This window comes from Zootoca vivipara, chromosome 6, assembly GCF_963506605.1.
Source record: "Zootoca vivipara chromosome 6, rZooViv1.1, whole genome shotgun sequence".
Lineage (NCBI taxonomy): Eukaryota > Metazoa > Chordata > Lepidosauria > Squamata > Lacertidae > Zootoca > Zootoca vivipara.
In genome coordinates, this window is record NC_083281.1 from 10971214 (window position 1) to 10995984 (window position 24771).

General features: G+C 49.3%; 1 protein-coding gene and 1 pseudogene across 1 annotated transcript in view; both read right to left on the reverse strand.

Annotated features, from left to right (window-relative positions):
• ADAMTS10 (ADAM metallopeptidase with thrombospondin type 1 motif 10) overlaps positions 1–24771 on the reverse strand; it is a 41841-nt gene that overhangs the window by 4177 nt on the left and 12893 nt on the right. The window contains exons 3-21 of the mRNA XM_035120628.2: positions 23931–24298; positions 20230–20389; positions 17817–18034; positions 16582–16665; positions 15082–15227; positions 13880–13923; positions 13507–13612; positions 12784–12930; positions 11240–11381; positions 9019–9126; positions 8651–8796; positions 8493–8556; positions 7350–7452; positions 7103–7236; positions 5858–5981; positions 5379–5459; positions 4351–4514; positions 2464–2590; positions 1200–1329 (exon numbers count right to left, since the gene is read on the reverse strand). Of these exons, the coding sequence (XP_034976519.2) occupies positions 1200–1329; positions 2464–2590; positions 4351–4514; positions 5379–5459; positions 5858–5981; positions 7103–7236; positions 7350–7452; positions 8493–8556; positions 8651–8796; positions 9019–9126; positions 11240–11381; positions 12784–12930; positions 13507–13612; positions 13880–13923; positions 15082–15227; positions 16582–16665; positions 17817–18034; positions 20230–20389; positions 23931–24298 (2596 nt within the window). The remainder of the gene's footprint in view (positions 1–1199; positions 1330–2463; positions 2591–4350; positions 4515–5378; positions 5460–5857; positions 5982–7102; positions 7237–7349; positions 7453–8492; positions 8557–8650; positions 8797–9018; positions 9127–11239; positions 11382–12783; positions 12931–13506; positions 13613–13879; positions 13924–15081; positions 15228–16581; positions 16666–17816; positions 18035–20229; positions 20390–23930; positions 24299–24771) is intronic.
• On the reverse strand, positions 11759–12647 carry LOC118087377 (small nuclear ribonucleoprotein E-like; annotated as a pseudogene).

The following is a 24771-nucleotide window of genomic DNA, read 5'->3' on the forward strand; positions in this document are numbered from 1 at the left end:
TCTGATGTTCTTAGGAACGTATGTTACAGAATCTGTATTTAAATTAGAATCAGGGCTTGGTGGATAAACCACTAACTGGATTTCTATCAGAGGCTGCATGGATGGTTATAGCCGCATTCTGGAAGGATTCAGTTCAAAAAAAGGATGGTGTATTCCCTACAGGGGGATGGGACTGACTCACAAATTAAGATTGGCAAGTGGAATGAAGTACCCAGGACACCTTTCTGGGAAAATGGTGGAGCTTTCACCCATTCAAAAATCCTCCAAGAAACCAAAAGCCAAAGGTTTATACTGACGTGTGGATCACTTAAGATGCATTCTGCTCTAAGTTGTGGTGTATGTAGGGCAATACAGGTTTTCACAATGCATTACGGGGAGAAGATAAATAAATATTTTAAAAAGAAAGGGAAAGGGATGCATAGGTGTGTAAAAACAAGTGACCCTCAAATGTTTTCTTGGTGGAGGGGAGAGTTGGTATTTTCCCTGCCTCAATTGGATTGTTGTTGTTATTTAAATTTGTATACTGCCCTGTGCTTGCAGGTCTCAGGGAAGTTACAACATAAGATTACAATATAAAAACACAGCATACATAATAAAAATGAAAACAAAAAAACCCAATACCCCCCCCAACACATTTTAAAAGGCCATCGGATGTCACTCAGTCCAAGGCCTGGGAGAACAGGAACATTTTTGCCTGGCACCTAAAGGTGACTAATGAATGCGCCAAGTGGGCATCCCTGGGGAGAGCATTTCCACAAACAGGGAGCCACTACAGAAAAGGCCCTGTTCTCGTGTTGGCACCTTCTGCACTTCTTGCGGAGGAGGCACATAAAGAAGAGCCTCAGATGATGAACGCAGAGTCTGGGATGGTTTACCGGTATATGGGAAGAGGCAGTCCTGGAAGTATTGCGGCCCTGAGCTGTTTTAGAGGTCAAAACCAGCACTTTGGATTGGGCCTGGAAACTAATTGGCAGCCAGTGCAGTTGGACCAGAATATGCTCAAACCATTTTGCCCTGATGAGCAACCTGGATGCTGAATTCTGCACTAGCTGAAGTTTCTGAACCATCTTCAGAGACAGCCCTACGTATAACGCATTGCAGCAATCAAACCTTGAGGTTACTGGGCACTGGGCTTCTTTTGGAGTGCCCCTCCCCCTAGGATGCAGCCCCCCCCCCCGCAAAAAAAGCATCTAACTTACGCCGGCGGGCAGGGCTCAGTGTTGCACAATCTTTGTCTCTCGGGCAGCTTAGTGTCGGGGCTGCAGAGGTGGTTGAAGACTGTGGAGCTGTCGGCTTGGTTGCGGCAGACGACGGGCTGGACCTGGCTGCCTGTAAGGATGGTGCTGAGTGAGGATGCTGAGGTTTGAGCAGCGAGAAACAGCAGCACCTTCTCACTCACTCCCCACACCCTAGGTGCCAACTATCTGGGGCCCTGGGTGCTTGAGCACCCACAAAATTCCCCTTGAAGGGAATTTCAATGCCAGGGCCCTGCATGCTGCATGACACCCATGGTCCCAGGCACCCACGGTAGCGGGGCCAAGTTGGCACTCCTGCCCCCCCCCCCCGTTCCATAACACCCCCCTAGCCAAACAGTCTGCTTTTCAATGGTAGGAACTGCCTGCCCTCAAATCCCCATAAAATGTGTGTTTTCAAAAAGATGTGTGGATAGAAGCAAAGGTTCATCTGGCTCAGAGCTGACTACACTGACCTGGAGATTGAACCTGGGACCTTTCCAATGTAAAGCAACTGCTTTCAAGTCCTTGTGTTCCCAAAACAGGAACGGGATTTTTCCTTCTACTGAGTCAGGCTGCTGGTTTGTCTAGCAGCTCACTGACTGGCAGCAGTTCTTTAGGGGTTCAGGTGGGGTTTGCTCCCAGCCGCACCTGAGATGCTGTTGGGGATTCAAACCCAGGACCTACTGCATGCCAAGCAGATGCTCTGCAGTTGAGCGATGGCCTTTCTCCTATAAATAAAGCAAGATTCTAGTCCTCACAATTCTGTATGGCTTAAATTGGAACATGGGGATCTGCCGTGGAGCAAGTCTTCCCAAAGGTCTGCCGAGCTTAGCAGAGTCTCTACAACGCTGTCGACACAACAATGGCAGGGTCTCTCTAGGGGTTCAGACAGGGGCCCTACCTGGAGATGCCATGGTTCGAACCGGGCAGCGCTGGATTGCCAAATAGGCAGAGTAGGCACCAGCCTATGGGCCCCAAGCCTTTTAGGGGTTCCACGACAACAGATCAATATAAGATTGATTTGATATTGAAATAAAATTGGTTTATTGAAATTGTTGGTTGGTAAAATCAACAACATATTAGGAGATAATTTGCACAGCCCCCCCCCCCCAGATTTCGACTACCCAGTGGCCTCCACAGGGTTTAATCCAGGACTGGAACCGGGGACCTCCTGCATGCATACCGCTGCCGCACCTCTGAGCTGGGCCCTTCCAATAAAGAGTCTTACCTCCGCCACAGAGGGCCGAGCACTTTGTCCACGAGACATACTGCCACAAGTACTGGGCGACGGAACCACGGAGGATGGGTGCATTGAACTTGTAGCGGATTCTCTGCAGTTCTTCCCTGACGAGCACCTAGGGGGTGGGAGGGAGAGGGAATAGGGAGGCACAGCCATGGTTGGCGGCTGGTGGAGAACCCCGCACATTCCCAAAAGGACCTTGGAAGCAGAATTCTCTGCTGGAAAATAAAAAAAGCCACCCCCACTCCCCATAGCTGTTCTGTTGTATGACTTGTGGGGCGTTACTGCAATTGACCCAACAATTCATGTTTTGCCAGATGGTCACACGAAGGGGCAAAGGTTCACAGAGGTTTCCTACAAAATTTGCTAGAGGGAGCTCTTCCTGAGATCACTTCCTTTGTCTGTCTTGGCAGGAAGCTGTAGCACTAAACCCTTCCTTCCTGTCTCAGCATCTCTCTCTTTCTTCGCCATGCCTCCACACATGCATGCCTAGTTCAGGCACCATTTTTTGTAACTTAGATAGTGGTTGTAAGTCTGCCTTCATTTTGCTACTGTACTTCCTGCTTCAAGGCCGAGCTTATGTAAGTAAATACAGTGGTGCCTCGACTTACGAATTTAATCCGTTCCGAAGGCACCTTCGTAAGTCGAAAAATTCGTAAGTCGAAAAATGCCATTGGAAACGTGATTTCCCATAGGAATGCATTGAAAACGGAAAAAATCGCAAGTCGAAGCAACCCTATCTAAAAATTCCTAAGCCGAAAAATCCCTATCTAAAACTGCCGCGGTTTTTTCCGGATGTCGAGACATTCGTAAGAGCGCGGACATTACCCCCATTTGTAAGTCGGAAAATTCGGTTGTCGAGTCGTTCGTAAGTCGAGGTACCACTGTACTACTTTTACGGGATTTGTCATCTTTCCGCAGGGCCTGCAAGACAGAGCTGTTCCGCCTGGCCTTTGGGTTGGACTTAGTCTGACCCCTGTGTTTTCCTCCCTCATGGCTTGGATTTTTTGGACTACTTAAAATCAGGCTGCATTTTAAATTTAAATTTTAATACTGTATTTTAATCAATTGCTTTTTATGTTTTATTGTAATTTTATTGGTGTGAGCCGCCCTGAGCCCGGTTTTGACTGGGGAGGGCGGGGTATAAATAATTTTTTTAAAATTATTATTATTATTATTATTATTACTTCTTCACAAAGCAATGTCATCATTATTATTGTATCATTCTATTGAAAACTTGGAAGGGACCATGGGGGTAATCTAGTCCAACCCCCTGCAATGCAGGAATCTTTTGTGCAACACAGGATTCGAACCTGTGCTCTACCAAATGCTCTACCAAATGAGCTATCCCAGGTCCATGGGATTGTTATTTTTAAGGGTGAGAAAAGGGGTACTACCGGGGTAAATCCAGTCTGCCTTAAAGTGACCCAGATTATTGTTTCTAGAAGATTAAATCAACCTTGTTTTAGCTTCCAAGTTTAAAGCTACAGAGTATGGTAGTCTGCTGATCTCACGCACGTGAGCAAGGAAGGATAATAACTAAATAATATACCCTCTCCTGAGGCTTAAACCCATTTCTACATTACATGACCCCCTAGTCCAACAAGGATCACATGCCATCCCTATTAAATGTCCAATCAGCTTTAGCTGTGTGCTGAGGTCAAACAAGGGCAAATGGAGTCTGTTAGTGGGCATGGCGTCCTGTACTGGTTGCAGGGAGAATCTTGGCTTCTCAGGGATCACCCTAAAGCAGCGGTTCAAAAAGTTTTTCGTGCCCCACCACAAAAAGCACTCTTCAGTAGAGCAGTGATACCCGCTTTTCAAAGACTGATAGTTTAGATACCACATTTAGTAACCTCTGTTCAGTCAACGAACCATTACGATGAGGGTGACGTTGGTCGGGCCCAGGGATTCCAGGGACTCCAGCTCGTCTTGAGCGCGTCTGTAGTGGAAGGTGGTCCCGGCGATGTCAAAGCGCCGGGGTGGGTCGATGGAGAGCTTCCCATTGACAAAGTACTCGTCGTTCTCCCCTCTCAGAGCTGGAAGGAGAATCCAGGGGGGACGGGGACAAGTCAGAGGTGGGCTGAAGCACTTGCATCCCACCCCCCAAAGGATTCAGGGATATTTTTCATAATAATAATAATAATAATTGTATTACTTGTTCCCCACCCATCTGACTAGATTGCTCCAGCCAGTCTGGACGGCTTGCAACAAAATATTAAAAGCACAATAAAACATCAGCCATTAAAAACTTCCCTATATGGGGCTGCCTTCAAATGTCTTGTAAACCCTTCTAAGCCCTGTTTAGGGAGGCTTTTAATGTTTAATAGATTACTGCATTTTATTTTTCTGTTGGAAGCCACCCAGTGTGGCTGGGGAAACCCAGCCAGATGGGCGGGGTATAAATAATAAATTATTATTATTATTATTAACATTAACATTAACATAGTTGTTTATTTGCTTGACACCTGACCACCGAGAAAGCCCTCTGCCTTGTTCCCTGTAACCTCACTTCTCGCAGGAAGGGAACCACCAGAAGGTCCTCAGAGGTGGACCTCAGTGTCCGGGCAGAACGATGGGGGTGTGGAGACGCTCCTTCAGGTATGCAGGGCTGAGGCCATTTAGGGCTTTAAAGGTCACAATCAACACTTTGAATTGTACCCGGAGCCACTGTAGGTCTTTCAGGACTGGTGTTATATGGTCCTGCCAATGGCTCCCAGTCATCAGTCCGGCAGTCACGTTTTAGATTAGTTGTGGTTTCCGAATCACTTTCAAAGGTAGCTCCACGGAGAGCACATGACAGTAGTCCAAGCGGGAGATAACCCACATGCAAAACCAGAGGTTGGAGGTCACCTCAAGGACAACCTGTCTGGAGTCTTCCCTGCTTAGCTAAGGTTTCTCACCAAGGTAGTTCAAGGAAAGGTTGAGCTCCCGGATGTCGATATGCACCGATCCTTTGGGGATCCAAATCACCTCTTCGTAGCCTGTGTGGCAGATGGAGATAATCAACCAAGGTAAGTTCTAAGGGGGTGCTCAACGCTCAAAAAGCCAAGAGAGAAAATTTGGTGCAGGGAATTGCAAAGCACATGAAGAAATGTGTTGATGCTGTCTTCTACTAAGTCAGTGCTGGGATGGGAACCTGGGAGATCAGCCTTCAAATTAGCATTTTTTAAGGGCACTGGTCAATAGGCATTACGGGCATTGGGCAATAGGTGCTATGCACAGCTGGAAACTTCCCCAATCAAGTTCCACCCGTGCAATTTATTTTTGAAAGCATCTGCCTTGGAATAGAAAAACATTTGCCTACAACATGTCAGAACCCTCTTGGCCACTCTCTGAGCTGTACATTTGTCCATCCGTCGGGTCACCAGGCAACCCTCACCTCCGTCTGGCAGCGAGTGGTTGAAAAGTCCTTCAATGGTCTCACAGGAGCTCCCGTCCCCTCCGCAGACCCGGCACTTGTCCTCTTTGGTGTCCGAGCCCAGGATGCGGTCACAGCCCACGTGCTTATAGGAAACAAAAGGAGAGGTTTGACGGAGGAAGTTCTTGAAAGAGCTAGGGATGGCAACTCTGGTTGGGCGATACTGGATTTTCAACATCGTGATATATCACCAGCTAAACATCGTGATATACTGATATATCACAATGTCTGAAATAAAGATGGCAGCTATGTAGAGGCATCGGCTGGCTTCACGGATTTACCCGCATCAATATTTTTGCATAGCACGTACACACATCATGATTCGCAATATTGCCAAGGTCAAAAATTAAGAAACTGATATCATGGTATGATCTTCAAACTGGTTCTGGACAATATATCGCCCAGCCCTAATGAGCGCCAACCTGGATAGCCTTAAAAGAGAGTAGGCCTTTCTAAAGAGGAATGGTAGAAGACAAGAGCCTGGTTTTGGTCTGGCCAATGGCACGTTTGGTCCAGCATCCTCTTCTCACAGTGGCCAGCCAGATTCCTCTAGGATGCCCGCAGGAAGGAGATAAAGGAGCAAGCCCTATGCCTCTCACTGTGGTTCATAAAAAGCTAAGAAGAACCTGCAGCTGGGACTCGTCTAGTCCAGCCTCCTGTCCTCACAGTGTCCAATCAAATGCCCCCCTAAGAATCCCAAGCAAGATGCGAGAGTAATAGCCTTCTCTTGAACACACCATTATAAGGTAGACTGTCTCTGCCTATGAAGGCTCTATTTGTGAATTGCCAGGAACTAGTGGTGAAACAGATGCCCATGATGGGACGCCCTCAAGCAGAACCTGACCTTCACAGCAAACCTCCCTCTTGTGGCACCAAGCAACTGGGATTCAGCGGTAGAATGCCCCGATCCAGGAGGTGATACAAAGCTATCATGCCTAGCAGCCACTGATATAGCCTTATAAGTCCCTGAATTTGTCTAATCCTCTCAGTTAGCCTAATCCAGCAGGCTCTTCCTATGTCCTTAAATCATGTGTCCCCCTTGTTACCTTTTCTCTAAATGGAAAAGCCCCCCAATGCATAAATCTTTCCTTGTAGAGAAAGTGGACCAACCTCCTCCTCCCCCCCCCCCGCCACGGCCCATTAAACCTCAATCAGTTGGAGGCCTACGGGCAGCGAGGTGGAGTGGTTATAGCGCTGGAAAATCACCTTGCACTCTCCATTTACACAGATGTCGTTGGAGTCCTGCCGGCAGGGTGTTCCATCCACCACGGCTGCCGCCCTTTCCGTGTAGAAGTTGAAACCTTCTGCCAGGCAGTTGAGTGAACAGGACTTGACGCCTCCTGCGGAGAGATGGCAATTTCAAACCACGACATCAGAGTGGCTGGATTTGGAATGGGTAAAAGCTGTCCCACATACCCCGCCCCTCTGGGCGCGTGTGGGGAAACAGCCTTACCTCCTCGGTACGTCTTCCAGGTGTAATACTTTCCTCGGAAGGGGATATGATCAAATTCGGCGCACTGCAGTTCTCGGAAGTCTTGCGAGCCCGGTAGGCAGTCCTGGGGTGGGGGCACAGAAAGATTGCCAAATTTATTATCGGCTCTCTGGGGGTGGGGTGGGGTGCTGCTTCTTTTAATGCCTGGAAGCAGAGATGGCACACTCTGTACCCCGCAGCTGAAAGACTTTGCTGGGAGGTGCAAGGCAGACACTCCATGGCTGAGCTATAAGGTTGGGAGCCGTTGTCACTTCTCACATCTGCCTCCCAAGGCATGTGACTCACTCTGCCCTATCATTATTAATATTCATTAAATTTGTATACCTCCCTTCACCCGAAGATCACAGGCAGCTCATGACATAAACATTCAAAACGAGAACCCAAAATACAGTTATAGATTGTGGGGTGGGGGGTGGGGAACACTCCTAAACCCTAGAAATTGACAAATGGTAGGATTTCGATTAATTGGGATGTGGATGAAAGTACAACCTGCAGAGCTGTGCCGGACAGGAAATCCCTGGGCTGGCTTCTGCAAACCAGCCTGGGTAGCCTAGCAAACAGCAAATCTGTCAACAGTGGTGCTGGCTTGGGCCCCAGATTATGGGTGCCCAGTGGCAAGCACAAGATGTAAAGTGACTTCAGGACAAAGAGCAAATCACATGACAAAAGGTGTTGATGTGCCATCCGAGAGGAATTCTGTTGCCTGGGGAAGCAGACGTGTCAAGATGATGGGTGTGTGTGTTTGTGGTGACAGGAAAATAGTCTTTTCAGCAAGGTGTGCTGGGAAGAAGAAAGGGAGAGAAGAAAGGCTGGGATCCATCTTGGGCAGGTTGGCTGAAGGCAGGCTGGGAGGGATGCCTTGGACTCCAGGGCTGCACAAGCCCCTCTTGATATGACCATGCTGTAAGATCTGGCCTCCCTCCAGGCAGACTGAAGGTGTAAATAGGTGAATAAATCACATTTCTTAAAGCTATGGCAGTCTCCACCGTGTCACAGTTCCCCAAGGGACCACAGACCCTGGGTGAACGCCTAGAACCCCTTGGGATCTTGCTGCCATTCCGTTGCCCCCACCGTCCTCCCATCCCAGAATCTCTTGCTACTCACGTCAGTGTTACAAGACCGGTAACGCTTCCGTTCCCCGAGACAGTATTTCCCACCGATCGTCGGCCTTCGGAAGAGAGAAAAGGAGGAAGACGTGAAAAATGGCACCCCAGGGAGCACGGGGGTGTGTGTCTCGGGTGTTTATGTACGTGTCCACTTACCGTGGGCTGTCGCAGTGGCGGATGGATGAGGAGACGCCTCCCCCACAAGTCCGGCTGCACTCTCCCCATGGCGACCACGTCCCCCAGGCTCCGTCCACACCCTCTGGCCGTGTGCCGAAAGGAACACACTCCCGTTTGTAGCACCACTGGCGGTGGATGCAGAGAAGAAGAGAGACCCACCGGTCAACAACAACACCCCCCACCTCTCGCTGGCATTCATGCGTCTGACCTCAGCGTGACTGTGTGATTAGGGGTAAAGTGGCCCGTCTGGAAGGGACCCCAAGGGCCATCTAGTCCAACCCTCTCGCAAGGCAGGCAGGAATGGCTGCTGTGGGTTAGGGTACAGCAAGGGTGGCCCTGCCTCTTACCCCCCTCTCGATGGTGTTAGTCTGGCAGATGGTCCCCTCGGCTGCCGGGATGCTGTTGGTGATGCATCGGTTGCTCTTGCTAAGGCACCAGAGCTCGTTGCAAACTTCCTGGAGGAGGAGGAGAAGAAGGACCAGTGGGTGGGTGGGGGAGCGGGTGGAGCTGGGAGGAGGGGTGGACGACCGCAGAGGTTGGCGGTGCTACGTGCCGTCTCTTGGACTAAGGAGGGAGGTGGCAACTGGTGACTGGAGACTGAAGGAAGGATTAAAGAAACACAACAGGTCTCTGTGGGGACTAGGTCTGGGAGATAGCTGGTTTTCAACATCGTGATACATCGCCAGCTAAACATCACAATATATCACAAGGTCTGAAATAAGGATGGAGCTATGTAAAGGCCCAGGGACCCAGGTGGCGCTGTGGGTTAAACCACTGAGCCTAGGGCTTGCTGATCAGAAGGTCGGCGGTTCGAATCCCTGTGACGGGGTGAGCTCCCGTTGCTTGGTCCCAGCTCCTGCCAACCTAGCAGTTCGAAAGCACGTAAAAATGCAAGTAGATAAATAGGAACCGCTACAGCGGGAAGGTAAACGGTGTTTCCATGTGCTGCTCTGGTTTGCCAGAAGTGGCCTTGTCATGCTGGCCACATGACCTGGAAGCTATACGCCGGCTCCCTCGGCCAATAATGCGAGATGAGCGCGCAACCCCAGAGTCGGTCACGACTGGACCTAATGGTCAGGGGTCCCTTTTTATGTAAAGGCACTGGCTGATTTCATGGTTTCACCTCGCATCGTGATTTTTGCATAACACACGTACACAGGCTGGGAGCCTCAATGTTGCTCCTCTGTAGGCTTCAGCCGGGGCAAAAAACCGGACTAGCCGCCCCCCTCTCTGTAGCTACAGCTCTGCATTAAAGTCAATGGATTGTAGCAAACTGCACCAAACTCAGAAGACCCATTTAGCATCAATGGATCTATCGAACTACGTATGTTTTTACTCAGTGGAGTCCTTTAAGTCAGTGGGTTGCCTCAAATTATTTCATGCTGTGAGGAGCCCCTTGGGGTATAGGAAGAGTGTTGCTGATTCCGTTTCCCCACCATCTCACCATTCCCCATCCATTAATAAGCAAAAATATTGCTTTTGAAAATCATCAGAGTGGAGAGAAAAAAATTGGTGGAATTCTCACAGGTGGAGTGCAGGGATTTTGCCATCAATATACAGTCGTACCTTGGAAGTCGAACAGACTCCGTTCCTGAAGTCCGTTTGACTTTCAAAACGTTCAAAAACCAAATCACGGCTTTGGTTCGAAAACCAAATCAGGAAGCTCCTGCAGCCAATCAGAAGCCACGGAAGCCACGACGGATATTCGGGTTCCAAAAGAACATCCGCAAACCGGAACACTCACTTTTGGGTTTGCGGCGTTCAGGACCCAAAACGTCCAAGTTCCAGGGCGTTTGGGATCCAAGGTACAACTGTATTCCTTTTGAGGTGGTCAAGGGGTGATGAAAATAATAATAATAATGATGATGATGATAATAATAATAATAATAAATTTATATGCTACCCCACCCATCTGACTGGGTTACCCCAGCCACTCTGGGTGGCTTCCAACAAATTGAAATACACTTGGAAGCATCCTTCCATTCATTATGCAGAGAGCTTTGCAGTCTCCCCAGGTGCCCACAGGGCAATCAAATCACAGTTCAGTCACAGAATCGTAGAATTGTAGAGTTGGAAAGGGACCCCAATGGTCATTTAATCCAACTCCCTGCAATGCAGGAACCGCATGCAAAGTATCCCTAAAGAACTGTGTTGGTAATGCTCCCCATGAAGAAGCTTTTTCTACATCAGGAAGTGTGGTCACCCAGGGAGGCTGAGGACGTATTGCCTGGGGAAAATGTTTATTGGGAACGAAACAACATCTGCATAAAAATGTCCAGAAGTCTCCCTGGAAACTCCCAACTGCCCTGTGAATCAGGCAGAAAAGGTTGAAGCCTCTTTCGCAGAAGGAGAGTGGTTTTTAAAAACAACAACCCGGAGGACAGATTTCAGCCCCGCACTACTGATTACTGCAAGAGTGGACCTTGGCTGACGCTGGTGCCGCAGCTGAGGGCTGTGGCTGGTTTAAAGGCTGGCCAGTGGGTGCAAAACGCCTTGCCTGGTGGGGTAAGCCCATCCCTCCACCCCTCCACGTTGGGAATCAAGAGTAAAAGCAGGAAGGCTCTCTACCCCATATTTACACTGGCGAGATTTGACTCCGTACTGAAAGCGGCACTGCTCATCTGCATCGTAAGCCTGTCCTGGGGCCACCGTTGGGTAGACGAAATCCTGCTTGGGTGGAGCATTGTTCAGGCAGAGGCCCATCCCGGAGCTGGAGCAGCAGAGAGAAACAAAGGAGAAAGACATCAAGGGTTGATGGTGTTGAGTGCGAGAAGAGTTTTATTTATAAAGAGCTGCAATTTCACATCAACGTAGAAAAATTATTGAAAATTATGCAAGCACAGACTAAGCAACTGGCTTCATTCTTCAGTTGGTAGAGCATGAAGCTCTTAATCTCAGGGTCATGGGTTCAAGTCCCGTGTTGGACAAAAAGATTCCTGCATTGCAGTGGGTTGGACGAGATGACCCTTGTGGTCCCTTCCACCTCTATGATTCTGTGATTCTGTCAGACACCCAAAGTAGAATTTGGAGTGGTAGCATTAAACTACCACATACTGTATTGTAATCTGTAGTTTTAAATACTGAAGCAATAGAACAAAACACACTGAATAGACATTTCTAGTTAGAAACGCTGAGTAGAAGAGTCATATTAATCCCTTTGAACGTGATCTGACTCAGCTGTTTCCTTGATTTTGTCTTGGAGTGAATCTCCTCAGCATCATCCAGAACCAAGTTCAAATCCAATAAAACAGACTTCTACCTTGTGTTCACCTGTTCATATAGTCCCATCTGAATTCTGGACCTGTTTTGTAGGCATCTGAAGATGAGGTTGATGGGCTGCACCATTGCTTTCTTCAAATTCTGGCCTTGCCCGCCATGGCCAACACCTGGGCTTGGAACGACCCCCCCCCCCAAGACAACCCTACTTCTAAGGGATGGGGGGGCCCTCTAAGAAGAAGCATAGAATCATAGAATTGTAGAGTTGGACTGAGGTTCATCTAGTCCAACCCCCTGCAATGCAGGAATCTTTTGCCTGACATGGGGCTCGAACCCATGACCCTGAGATTAAGTGTCTCTTGTTCTACCAGCTGATTGTTGGAAAGAAATGGCCAGCAACCCAGATGACCTTAAAAAAGGATTGGACAAAATCATGCAAGGAAGGGCTATCGATGGCTACTGCCCACAATGGCTGTGCTCTGCCCTCCACAACTGGGAGGCAGCAGTGCTTTTGAATACCAGTTGCTGGAAACCACAGGAGGGAAGATTGCTCTTTTGCTCAAATCCTGCTTGCTGGTTTCCCATTAGGGCATCTAGTTGATCACTGTGGGAACAGAATACTGGACCAGATGGGTCATTGGACTCATCCAGCAGGACTCTTCATATTCTTATGCACTCCACAACAAAACTAAATACAGAAAGCAGGACCCCAAATAATAAATAAACCCAGAAGACCCCCCAGCATGCAAAAGGAGCCCATTGTGTCATTTTTGTGTCAACCACTTAAAGGCCAGTTATGGAAAACTTTTGGAACAAAAAGACAGGGAAAATGAAAGTAATGGGGTGGTGTGTGTGATGCTTTGGAGACACACAGAGGAAAACAGGCAGCCCCTTACTCGAGAAAGCTGGTTATATAGTCCCTACTGCACGTGGACCACACAAAAGGGTTGGTTTTCATGGTGATGTGAGCCGCCATCAGCTTGGCTGTCTCCTGCCCCCGGGAACCACAGCTGTTCCCGACGCCGTCGTGGTTCATGCCAAACCTAGACGGAGAAGCGTGAAGCCGGAGAAAGAAGGCACATACCAAACGGGATTATTTTCTGCCTGCTTGGGAGTGAACAGAGCAGCAATGAGGGAGAGTCTATCCTGGAATAAACTGACTGGCAAGTAGGGGAGTCTATCCTGGAATAAACTGAGCGGCATGTCGGGAATCTATCCTCGAATATATTGATCAGCAAGTAGGGGAGTGTATCCTGGAATAAACTGACCGACAAGTAGGGGAGTCTATCCTGGAATAAACTGGCTGGCATGTTGAGAATCTATCCTGGAATAAACTGGACAGCAAGTGGGGAGTCTATCCTGGAATAAATCGATCAGCAAGAAGGCGAGCGTATCCCTGAGAAAACTGACCAACAAGTAAGAGAGCCTGTCCTGGCCATTCGGATGTCTTTGACGCCATCCTTTGCATCTGCACCCAACCCCTCCCACAAGCCCTCTTTTGGGCCTGTGGTTCAGAACACTGAAGTGGTCTTAAGCATTAAACAAAACATTGATCAGACACAAGACCAAACTGAACCATTTCGACATCAACCCCACAACCAGATCTGAACTCTGCTCACGTGTGGCCGATCTCGTGGGCGATAGTGAAAGCTGTCGCCAGGCCGAGGTCTTCATTGATGGAGCAACTCCGTTCCCGCTCACACATCCCACCCACGGGCGCCAGTCCTGGGAGAGGCAGAGAATTGTCATAGAGAGACGTTATGTCAAAGCACATTCAGCCACCAGATCCAAAATCCTGAGCTGCATATTGCTCTGGAAGGGTAGTTTGTAGAGAAGTCCACCCTCTCCCCAAATGGAATCTGTCCTAGGTTGCATCACAAACTGATACTGAAATAATGCCTCTCACTCTGCTCTAAAGCTGGGGTGGGGGTAGGGGGAATGGCAGAAACAGAGTGTTTGAAATGCATTCAGTGGGAAAGGCTTCCTACCTACCTAGAGTCCCGCATGGTTTGTTTTTGTAGATGCAGATATCGTATCTAAAAAGCAGGTGCGAGAAGAAGGGAGATACAATTAAGGCAGATTCCACCCTGCCAACTGAGCAAAGCAACTAAACGAGGGGCAGGTGGGGCTCATCCACCTGGGAAGGGAGCCCACCCAGGAGAAGGAAAACTCTGACCCTAAACCTCTGCTGTCTTGCAGCCAGGACATCTTTGGGAGAGGAAAAGGCTCAGGAGTAGACCCTCCACAGAAATGGAGCGGAGTCCCTAAGACGGTTGGATGGTGCCTTGTACGCCTGTTTCTGGCAACTCCTGCAGCCAAGCTGGTGCCAAACGTCTTGTTCTGCTTTCCTTTGAGCCACACCAGTGAGGCCACAATGGGGGTCTTGTCATCTGGGCAGCCCAGGACCTCCAGACACACTGCCCAGGCTTGCGCCCTGGGGAGGTCACTTGGGTGCTGTTAGTGCAGCAGTTTGACTTCACCCTCAGAGGCACACTCCATTGTCTCTCATGACAGACAGATGCCAACAACAACAACAACAACAACAACAGCTATTATGGAAATTCCAGTTCTGGCATTTTATAGCTCTTATTTTGGAAAAAAGTGATGTTTCCTGAACTTATTCTTAAAAATGGAATAAAATTATTTAATTATGTTAAACAAGCAAGCAAGCAAGCAAGCAAGCAGACAGAGAAACCTCTGGGTTGTGAGAGAATCTCGGCTTGCAAAGGGCTCAAACATGGACATAGCCATGGGTGTGCGGGGGGGGGGGGGGAGCTGGCCCCCCATCAAGTAAATAAATAGAAATACCTGACTAACTGACCAATTGCTTTGCAGAAAACTCGGTTCTGCCCCCCCCCAATGCCTGCTCCCCCTAAAATAATTCCAACGTGGCCCATGAGACCATCTCCCCCTAACCCCGCCCACCTGTCCATCAGCTGACAGCCCTGGGTGACATCAACTGATGGGCAGCATTCAATCCTGCTGAAGTCTGCTTGGCCAATGCATTCCCTGGGGCTGGGAGGATTGAACCGCCCTCTCATCAGTGGGTGAGTGGAGGGTTTGATGGCCAGGGGCATCCTGAGGTTGGCATGCCAATACTGCCCCCCCCCCCACCAATGCACAATCAGGATGAAACGAGATGTTTCGACTTTGGAGCCAACTGCTCTTATGCCATCAACATGGTTTCGGTATACCTGGTGATCAAAACGGCGGTGTCGTGATTGGCGATGCCATTGTCCGGGATGGCGTTCCCATTCCCATTGCGATTCACAATGGATTTCTGCCACTTGCAGAAGCTGTCGAGAGACTTTCCGGCATGGTGGTTGATCTCCAGGGTGGGCTGGAGGAAGAGGGAGAATTGAAAAGGTTTCAGAGAGTGTAAACATATCAAATTCTCCCACTCTTTGAGACCTCCTGGGCAGTATCGTTGGGGCACGTGAGGAAGGACATTTTCTGTGGCTGCACCAAGACAAAGCCCTGTGGCACATGGGGTTCCAGGCACTTAAAGGTAAAGGTAAAGGGACCCCTGACCATTAGGTCCAGTCGTGACCGACTCTGGGGTTGTGGCGCTCATCTCACTTTATTGGCCGAGGGAGCCGGCATACAGCTTCCAGGTCATGTGGCCAGCATGACAAAGCTGCTTCTGGCGAATCAGAGCAGCACACGGAAACGCCGTTTACCTTCCCGCTGTAGTAGTACCTATTTATCTACTTGCACTTTGACGTGCTTTCGAACTGCTAGGTTGGCAGGAGCAGGGACCGAACAATGGGAGCTCACCCCGTCGCGGGGATTCGAACCGCCAACCTTCTGATCGGCAAGCCCTAGGCTCTGTGGTTTAACCCACAGCGCCACCCAGGGTCTATTTCCTTTGGAGGGTTGAGACACGGCAGATACCATTGCAGTTTCAAGAAATATGGTTTACTCGCCTGTTTACACCTTCAGTCTGTGTGGAGGGAGTCCAGATCTTACAGCACGGTCATTTCAAGAGGGGCTTGTCCCCCACAGCAGTGCAGCCACGGAGTCCAAAGTATCTCCCCCAGCCAGCCAGCCTGCCCAATATGAATCCCAGCCTTTCTTCTCCCCCTTTCTTCTCCCCCCCCCAGCACCTCTTGCTAAAAAAAACCCCAAAACACCACACTTTTCCTGTCACCTCAAGCACACACTGCATCACCTTGGCAACACCTGTCTCCCCAGGCCAAAGGATTCCTCTATCCACACCTTTTGTTATGTTAACAGATTTGCTCTTGCTAGGCCAGCCAGGCTGGTTTGCAGAAGCCAGCTCAGGGATTCCCTACCTGGCACACCTCCATACCCCATTTAATCAAAATCCTACCCTCTATTAATTTCTAGGGTTTAGGAGGGTCTCCCCCCAAAACCTATAGCACATCTCTTATCACCTCCCCTCAAATATGCTCCTCTTCCCCAGCTTTATTGCCAAGGAGAGGACCCAGCAAGCAACCAACCACTGTCATTTTCTGTTCCCAATTTTTTGCCACCACCATTGTCTGGGGAAGCTTCTCAGTGATATAATAATAAATAAATAAATAAATAAATAAATAATAATTTATTATTTATACCCCGCCCATCTGGCCGGGTTCCCCCAACCACTCTGGGCGGCCTCCAACAAAACACCAAAATACAGAAATCCATATCTGCCCCGGTCCCTCTTTCTTTCTCTTGGGGCACCCCCTCACCTGGTCCTCTGTCAGTAGGATGAGCCGGGTCACCAGTATGTTGACAATATTGCCCAGACTTGAGTCTTGGAAAAGTTTAGCAACCTGACCTCCAGGAAACAAAGAAAGACCAGTGTTAAAAAACAAGACAGCCGGGGGCGGCTGAATGACGATGGGCTTAAAAAAAAAAAAAATCTTTCTCAATGGGACAGAGGAAGCTGCCTTTATACCAAGACAGACTATCGGTCAGAGTAGCTCAGTAAAGTCAAAACTGACTGGCAGCCACTCTCCAGGGTTTCTATCAATCTGGAGATGCCAGGGATTAAACCTTTTGCACACGATGCAGATACTCTACAGTGAGCTACGGTTCATTTCTTAAAAATAAAGCAAGGTCCTAGTGCTCAATATTTATTAATATACAGTATTTGTGTTTGTTTCGATTTGTTTTTGTACATGAAGTTGCAAACCGTACAAGTGTTCCTATTTTCCAGCATTATTTCCGCATTTACAGAAGCCATCCTGGTTTCTAAGTATCTCAGAGTGTCCTGCTTTTGCTTAGGACATCCCTATTTTAATCGGAGAAATGTTGGAGGGTATGCAATTGCGTTTTACAACTGTAATTGGTTTGATTGAAAGCATGCCCTATGTGTGTGTGTGTGTGTGTGTGTGTAGTATATACATATATACATATATACACACATACACATACATATACATACTATATATGTATATATGTGTAGATATGTATATATATATGTGTGTGTGTGTGTGCAACCCCAGCTACCCCCACCAACCTCATGCTAACCCCAGCACCCCTCTTGTCAACCCTCTTTACATCTCACCCAAACCCCATCCTCTCACAACTCCTTCAAGCCCCCCATCCCTGCTTTATTGAAACCTCTGCTTTCATTTATAGCCACCATTCTGCTCTCCTCCCTCGCCCTGAATTCATGCAAATCCAGGATTGCGTCGAGGCAATTTCTAGCTGCGTGACGACAGCCTTACGTTTCTATGTATATAGGAAGATACATTTCCCAAATGAAAACAAACAGCTAAAAAAAAGGCAGACCTTTGGCAAATTGGAGTCAGCCTCCAATACTGTAATAATTATCCAAATTGGAGTTAGTTAATGTGTGTAAATGGACTTCAGGAAGCACTAAGGTTTGCCTGGACTGCACTGCACATCCCACCATTGGCCCAGTGGGAAAGTTCCCAAAATGGGAACCTGTGGCTGGGTGCTTGGTTATAACACTTACAATATTCATGATGGCCAGGATGTACTGCTCGATGTCCCGCCGGCCGTGGTACCCCACCATCATTTTGTCGGCCACAACGAGGGTCTCCACGTAGCGCTCAGTGCTGACCGACCTCTTCAGCGGAAGCTGCCCCCGTTGGGTGAAGTTGCTCAGCGTCTTCAGTGGGGAGGGTTTCAAGGCCCGCAGCCACCACGGGCGGCCCTTCCACGGCTTCTCGTCTGAATTGGGAAACGGCTGTGAGGCAGACTGCTTTCTCCTCTGTTCCCCCACAGGCCTATTTTGTGCAAACCACTTACAATCCCTAAAACCTGCTAGGACCGACAAATCCAGATGCCTGCTAGGTCTGGCTAGTCTCTAATACATACTAGGCCTGGTCAATCCCTGAGGCTTAGTAGGCCTGGTCAACCCTCGAGCCAGCTACTAGGGGCTATCAAACTCTAAGGCCTACTAGGCCCGGCTAGTTCATGGACCCCCAGGCCTGGTCTAAATCATACTAGGCTTAGCCAATCCCCAAGGCCTTCTAGGCCCAGAAAATCCCAGAGACCTACTAGGCCCAGCCAATCCTCAAGGCCAACTAGGCCTGAAAAATCCCTGAGGCCTACTGGGCCCTGACAATCCTTGGCCAATTCCTGGGGCCTACTAGGCCCAGCCAATCCCCAAGGCCTAGTAGGCCTGGAAAATCCCTGAGGCCTACTAGGCTCAGTCATTCCCTGAGGCCTACTAGGCTCCCCCAATCCTCAGGACCTACTAGGCAGGAAGGTAAACATTGTTTCTGTGCGCTCTGGTTTCCGTCACGGTGTCCCGTTGCACCAGAAGCGGTTTAGTCCTGCTGGCCACAGGACCCGGAAAAACTGTCGGCGGACAAACGCCGGCTCCCTCGGCCTGAAGCAAGATGAGCGCCGCACCCCATGGTCACTTTTGACTGGACTTAACCATCCAGGGGTCCTTTACCTTTCCTTTACTAGGCTTGAAAAATCCCTGAGGCCTACTAGGCCCAGCCAGTCCTCCAGGCCTCCTAAGCCTGGACACTCTCTTAAGACCACCTAGGCCTGGACAATTGCCCATTTTAAGGGCCACTTCCAGATTTCATGAACAGTATCAGTAACAAAACCGGCACGGATCAGGAGGCAAAGAAAGCATTTGAAAGAGTCTGGAATGCAGAGCGCCGGTTGCTTGTTTTGGGGGATTGTTATCTCTCCAAGAAACAAATTGGAAGCAGATTTGCTCTTGCCCAGAGAACGCAGGGAACGGCCAGAGTGCTTGAAGAGGGCAGCAGAAGGCCTCTTGGCGGCATTAAATGCGAAATGGCTTTGACAGTGTCCTCTTCTTTACTCCGTCTGGTATCCGGGAATCCGATCCTTTGGATTCCGGCTCCAAAGTTAGCGGGAGGCGTGTGTCTCCCCCACAAAGGCAAACCGGAATCCAAAACCACATCCTCGAACCAAGTGTCTGTTAGGTCAAAATGCATTCCTCACTGGGCCTCCCAGATGGCTTTCAAAATTACTACCGCCAAGCAGATTTCTGGCCTATTTCGGCCCGAGGGCCACATTCCCATCTGTGCAACCACTTGGGGGCCACATGCCAGCTGCGGGCAGGATCAGAGGCAAAAGCGGGCAGAAAGTGGCAGACTCTCCCTTGGAGATTCATAAGCAGAGGTTGGGTGGTCCTCTGCCAGGGAATCTTTAGCTGTGATTCCTGCATTGCAGGGGGTTGGACTGGATGACCCTCAGGGTTCCTTCCAATTCTACAAATGGGTGATTAGAAAAAAACATGTTGATGGTTGTTCGGTTGTTATAAATAATATTTCGCAACTGAAATCAGCTTACATCAATCAGTCAAGTCTCCTAGCTTGACTCTATTCTCTTTTTTTTTGTGGCTAGATGCTCGATGGAAAAAAGCAGGACAGGAATACTTTAAATAAACACCCAAATACTTACATAAGGGTGTTTCACTTCCTGTTGCTTTGAAGCTGCAAAGCCCAACCCTATGCGTGTTTACTGAGAAATAAACCCCACTATGTTAAGTTGGGGCTTACTCCCAGATAAATATGCAGAGCAGAGTGGGGGAACGTTGCACCGTCTGGGGGCCACATTTCATCCTTGGAAACCTTCCAGGGGCCACGTGCCAGAGGCAGGTGGGTCAAAAGGCAAAAGCGGGCAGGTTTCTACACTCAGAAACACCCCTTCTCTTTATCCACCATCCCAGCAAGAGAGGCAAGTAAGGACTGCATCCCAGCCATACGAATGCCGTAGCTCAGTTGGTAGAGCATGAGACTCTCAGGGTGGTGGGTTCAAGCCCCATGTTTGGTGGAAGGTTCCTGCATTGCAAGGGGTTGGACTAGATGACCCTTGTGCCCCCTTCCAATGCTACAAGTCTGTAGTGTTTATCCACCCGGATCTGGCCCACGGCATACCTAGCACCCCACAGGCGGCGTCCATGTGTGGGTGCTGGAGAGACGATCTCTTGTAGACCACATGGGGACTCCCTTCGCTCTCGTGCCCCCCACTGATATTGGTGCCGGGGCTCAGGGGCTCAATGAAGTACTCCTCGCCGTCTGCGATGATCACACCATGCTGGAATGAAGAGAGGAGAGGAACGTGCAACGCGTTTATAGGTGGGTCTGCCTCTGAAGACGGTCCAAAAAATTTAGCGGTCAGATCACTCACCAGAACAAGGTGAAACAAAATTTAAAAATTCCTTCCAGCAGCACCTTAAAGACCAACTAAGTTTGGTGTTTTTTTGGTATGAGCTTTCGTGTGCATGCACACTTCTTCAGATACCATGCATGCACACGAAAGCTCATATCAAAAAAAAAAAACTTAGTTGGTGTTTAAGTTGCTGCTGGAAGGATTTTTTTTATTTTGTTTCGACTACGTCAGACCAACACGGCTACCTACCTGTAACCAGAACAAGGTGGTTCGAGCACAGAACACCAATCCTGGCACAACCACACTGGCTGCTGATTAGTTTCCAGGCCCAATTCAAAGTGTTGGTGCCAAGGTGCTCAGGACCTCAATACCTTAAGGATAGCCTCTCCCTGTATGAACCAATCTGGGCCCCACACTTGTCACTGGAGGTCCTTCTCCATGTCCCCCATGCCAGTGGCAGCAAGAGAATGGGGTCTTTTCTGTGGTGGCTCCCTGATTGTGGGATGCTCTTCCCAGAGAGGCTCGGCCTGGCAGCATCACTACATGTGCCAGGCAAAAATATTCCTCTTTGCCCAGGCCAATGGCTATTAAATAATCTATGGCCTGTGAAAGTGTGGCAGAGAAGACTGTTATGATGACTGCTTTCTTATTAGGCTGTCTGTCAGTATGCTTTTTATTATGTTTGCATCGTTGATGTTCTGAAATGTGTCTTTAATGTTGTACATTGCCCTGGGATCTTCTGATAAAGGGTGGTATATAAATTCTGATAAAGGGAGGTATATAAACTGCCCTCCGTGGTTACAGGCAACAAAAGTTTTTGAATACCAGTTGCTGGAAGGGAGAGAGCTTGTGCTCGGGTCCCGCTTGCATTGCAGGTTTGTTGGACTAGAGGAACTCCGGGGGTCCCTTCCAACTCCACAATTCTATGATTCCATGATCTGGACGGCCACTGTGAGAGCAGGATGCTGGGCTAGACGGGCCACTGTCCCTGACGCAGCAGGCTGTTCTTATGTCCTTAGGTTTCGCATCCCAGGGTGACCCTGCCCACAACCCACGAGATGACCCCCCTCTCCTTCTTCCCGGCTGCTCTCTCTCCGGCTGACGCTCGAGTTTTCAGCCGGACTCCTTGCCAGCCTAGCCTCACACTACCCCGCTTGTCCTCGGAAGCGTGGCTTGCGGCCAAGAGCAACAGAGCTTTCGTCAGGAAAGGAAATCCACAGCAAGGCCATCAACACCGCCCCTTTCGAGGGCTGGGAAACCAGAAACTTTTCATTACACGCACACAGAACTGATTCAACTCTGGTTCTTTGTGGAGGGGGCTTGGAAGGAGAGAGAAAAATGGGGTGGGGACCCCCAGACCAACTGATAACTAGGCGTGCTACCAGATTTCCAAATGCTTTAAGAGAGAGAGAGAGAGAGAGAGAGAGAGAGAGAGAGAGAGAGAGAGAGAGAGAGAGAGCGAGCAGGGGAAACTCTTTCTTTTTTTTAAGAGTTAAAAGCAACCTGGGATGAGGGCTTCCCTTCCTATCTTATCCCGCGTTGCTTGACAATATTCCTTTTCATTCTGCAGCAGAGACAGGAGAGAAGTTCAGCCTGTGTTGCAGCGCTTGGGGCTTTCTAGTTTAGAGAAAAGGCGAGTGGTGTGATAGAAGTTCATAAAATTATACATGGCATGGGTGGAGAAAGGGTTTGCTCCCTCTCTCGTGAAACTAGAACTCGTGGGCATGCAGTGAAGCTGAACGTTGGAAGATTCGGGACAAATAAATGGAAGTCCTTCTTCACACAGTGCAGAGTTAAACTATGGAACTCCCTGCCCCAGGAGGCTGTGATGGTCACCAACTTGGATGGCTTTAAAAGAGAATTAGACGGGTTCAGGGAGGAGAGGGCTATCGGTGGCTAGTAGCCAAGGGCTGGCCACTGTGAGAACGGGATGCTGTGCTAGGTGGCCTACAATTCCCATGATCCCTGACCACTGGTCCTGTTAGCTAGGGATCATGGGAGTTATAGGCCAAAACATCTGGAGGGCCGCAGTTTGGGGATGCCTGATTTACAGAAACCTGCACCTAGATCCCAGGAACAATCTAGCCAAATTTGGTTGGTATCGTTGCAGTTTTGAAAGTTTTAGTCCACCATCATGATTCAGAATGGCACCTGGCAGTATCCAAATATAGATGAAAACTTGCACCTTGATCTCAGTGTCCCAATTTCCCAGGGACAGTTGCAGATTTGCAGAAGCCGTCCCGGTTTCTGATTTGATCCCGGAATGTCCCGCTTTTCCTTTGGACGTGACTATTTTCATCAGAGAAATGTGGGAGGGTATGCAGTTATGCAACCCCTGAGGCAAGGAGGTACAGTAACTAGAACAGGCATCCCCAAACTGCGGCCCTCCAGATGTTTTGGCCTACAACTCCCATGATCCCTAGCTAACAGGACCAGTGGTCAGGGATGATGGGAATTGTAGTCCAAAACATGTGGAGGGCCGAAGTTTGGGGATGCCTGAACTAGAAGATATCTGAAGGCAGCCCTGCATAGGGAAGTTGTTGTTGTTGTTGAATAGGATGTCCCTATTTTCCTCGGAGAAATGTCGGAAGCTATGATCTAGCAAAATTTTGGCAGCGAGGTCTTAAGAGGTGTCTGAAGGCATCGTGAACAGGCAAACGACTTTCCAAGATCAGCAGGGAGAGCTCCTGCCGTGCTCAGGTCCGGCTTGTGGGTTGCAAGCAGGATGCCGGACTGGATTTCAACATGACCCAGCAGGCAGGATCATCTTAATTTCTTACTCCAGAATCCGTTCTGGGATCTTGCAGGGTTAGGAAATTGGCTGGGGGTGCGTGTCGGGGGCGTTTACTGAATTACCGCCATGTCCTTGGGCTGGGAGCCAAAGAGACAGTGACAACAGGAGGAGGCATTGCAAAATTTCCCTCCTTGAATTGTAAAGAGGGAAAGAATGAGTTTAGGATTGAGAAACCAAAGAGGATCTTCCAAAGCGGAGAGTGGAAGGAGTCGCCTACGGAAGGTCTGCAGAACCTTTTCCCTGAAGTGCAAACCTTTTCCACTTGAAAGGAATAGTTAGCGTAAATCTCTCTCTGGGAATGATAATAATAATGATTTTGATTTTTTATATGCCACCCCTCTGACTGGGTTTACCCAACCACTCTGGGCGGCTCCCAACAAAATATTAAAAACACAACAAAACACCAACCATTAAAAGCTTCCCAATACAGAGCTGCCTTCAGATGTCTTCTAAAAGTTGTGTAGGTATTCTTTTAAATCTCTTTTGGGTGTTCCGCAGGGAGGGTGCCACTGCTGAAAAGGCCCTCTGCCTGCTTCCCTGTGACTTCACTATAATCTTACATCATTTTTAGGGAACAATGAGGACTAGAACCTTGCCCTGTTGTTGTTGGGGTTTTTATAGGGGAGGGTCTCAGGCCTAGCACAGGCGAGGCTGAGCCGGGGTGCAGCTTACCAGCCCGTTGCAGTTGCTGATGGCGACTTTGGAGTTGAGGTACTCATCTTGCAGGTGGCCAGAGTAGTGGCAGTCCTCGTGGAACTCGTGCTTCCGGTCGACCCCGTCGTGCCGCCAGTACTCCACCCGGAATCGCTCCGCCAGCAGGTTCGTGTGCAACGTCAGGTTGAGGAGGAACTGCGCCCGGTGGGCTGATACCCTGTAGAAGACCTGCTGCTCCCGGGGGGGCTCGTGGGAGGGGCCCCCCGTTCCGCGCCGGGCCCGCCGCTTTCGCGGGCTCTTCACGTCAAAAGTCAGGAAGTCCCCATTTTGGTCCACCTGCACGGGGAAGGCGATCTCATAGTGGTCGAGGCTTGAGAGGAACTCCTCTGGAGGGGGGAAAGGAAATGCGGGGAGAGAAAAGACATGCAGGTGGGTGAATCAGTGCCCTGGCCATTCCCAGGGTTTTGCTTGGCACAGCAATCCATGTTCATTCCGCAAGAGAGAGGTGGGGGGGCCCCTGGGGCCTTTTAGATGTGGTTGGGGTCGAGTTCCCACATCCCCTCTGACCGATGGTCGCACTGGCTGAATCATAGAATCACAGAGTTGGAAGAGACAACCACTTTGAGCTGATTCTTAAAAAATGGAGCTTTCCCCCTTTGCAAAAAAGATGCACAACTCTGAGCTGACCCCCCCCCCCAAACGGGACTTTTCCCATTTGCAAAAAAAGCTGCACAACTTTGAGCTGATCCTCAAAAAAATGGAGCTTTCCCCCTTTGCAAAAGAAGCTTCCTCAAATATTTAATTTGGGGGGGGGCAAAGGCACCTAGGCCTCTAGGAGTGGCTGCTATGCCTAGGACAA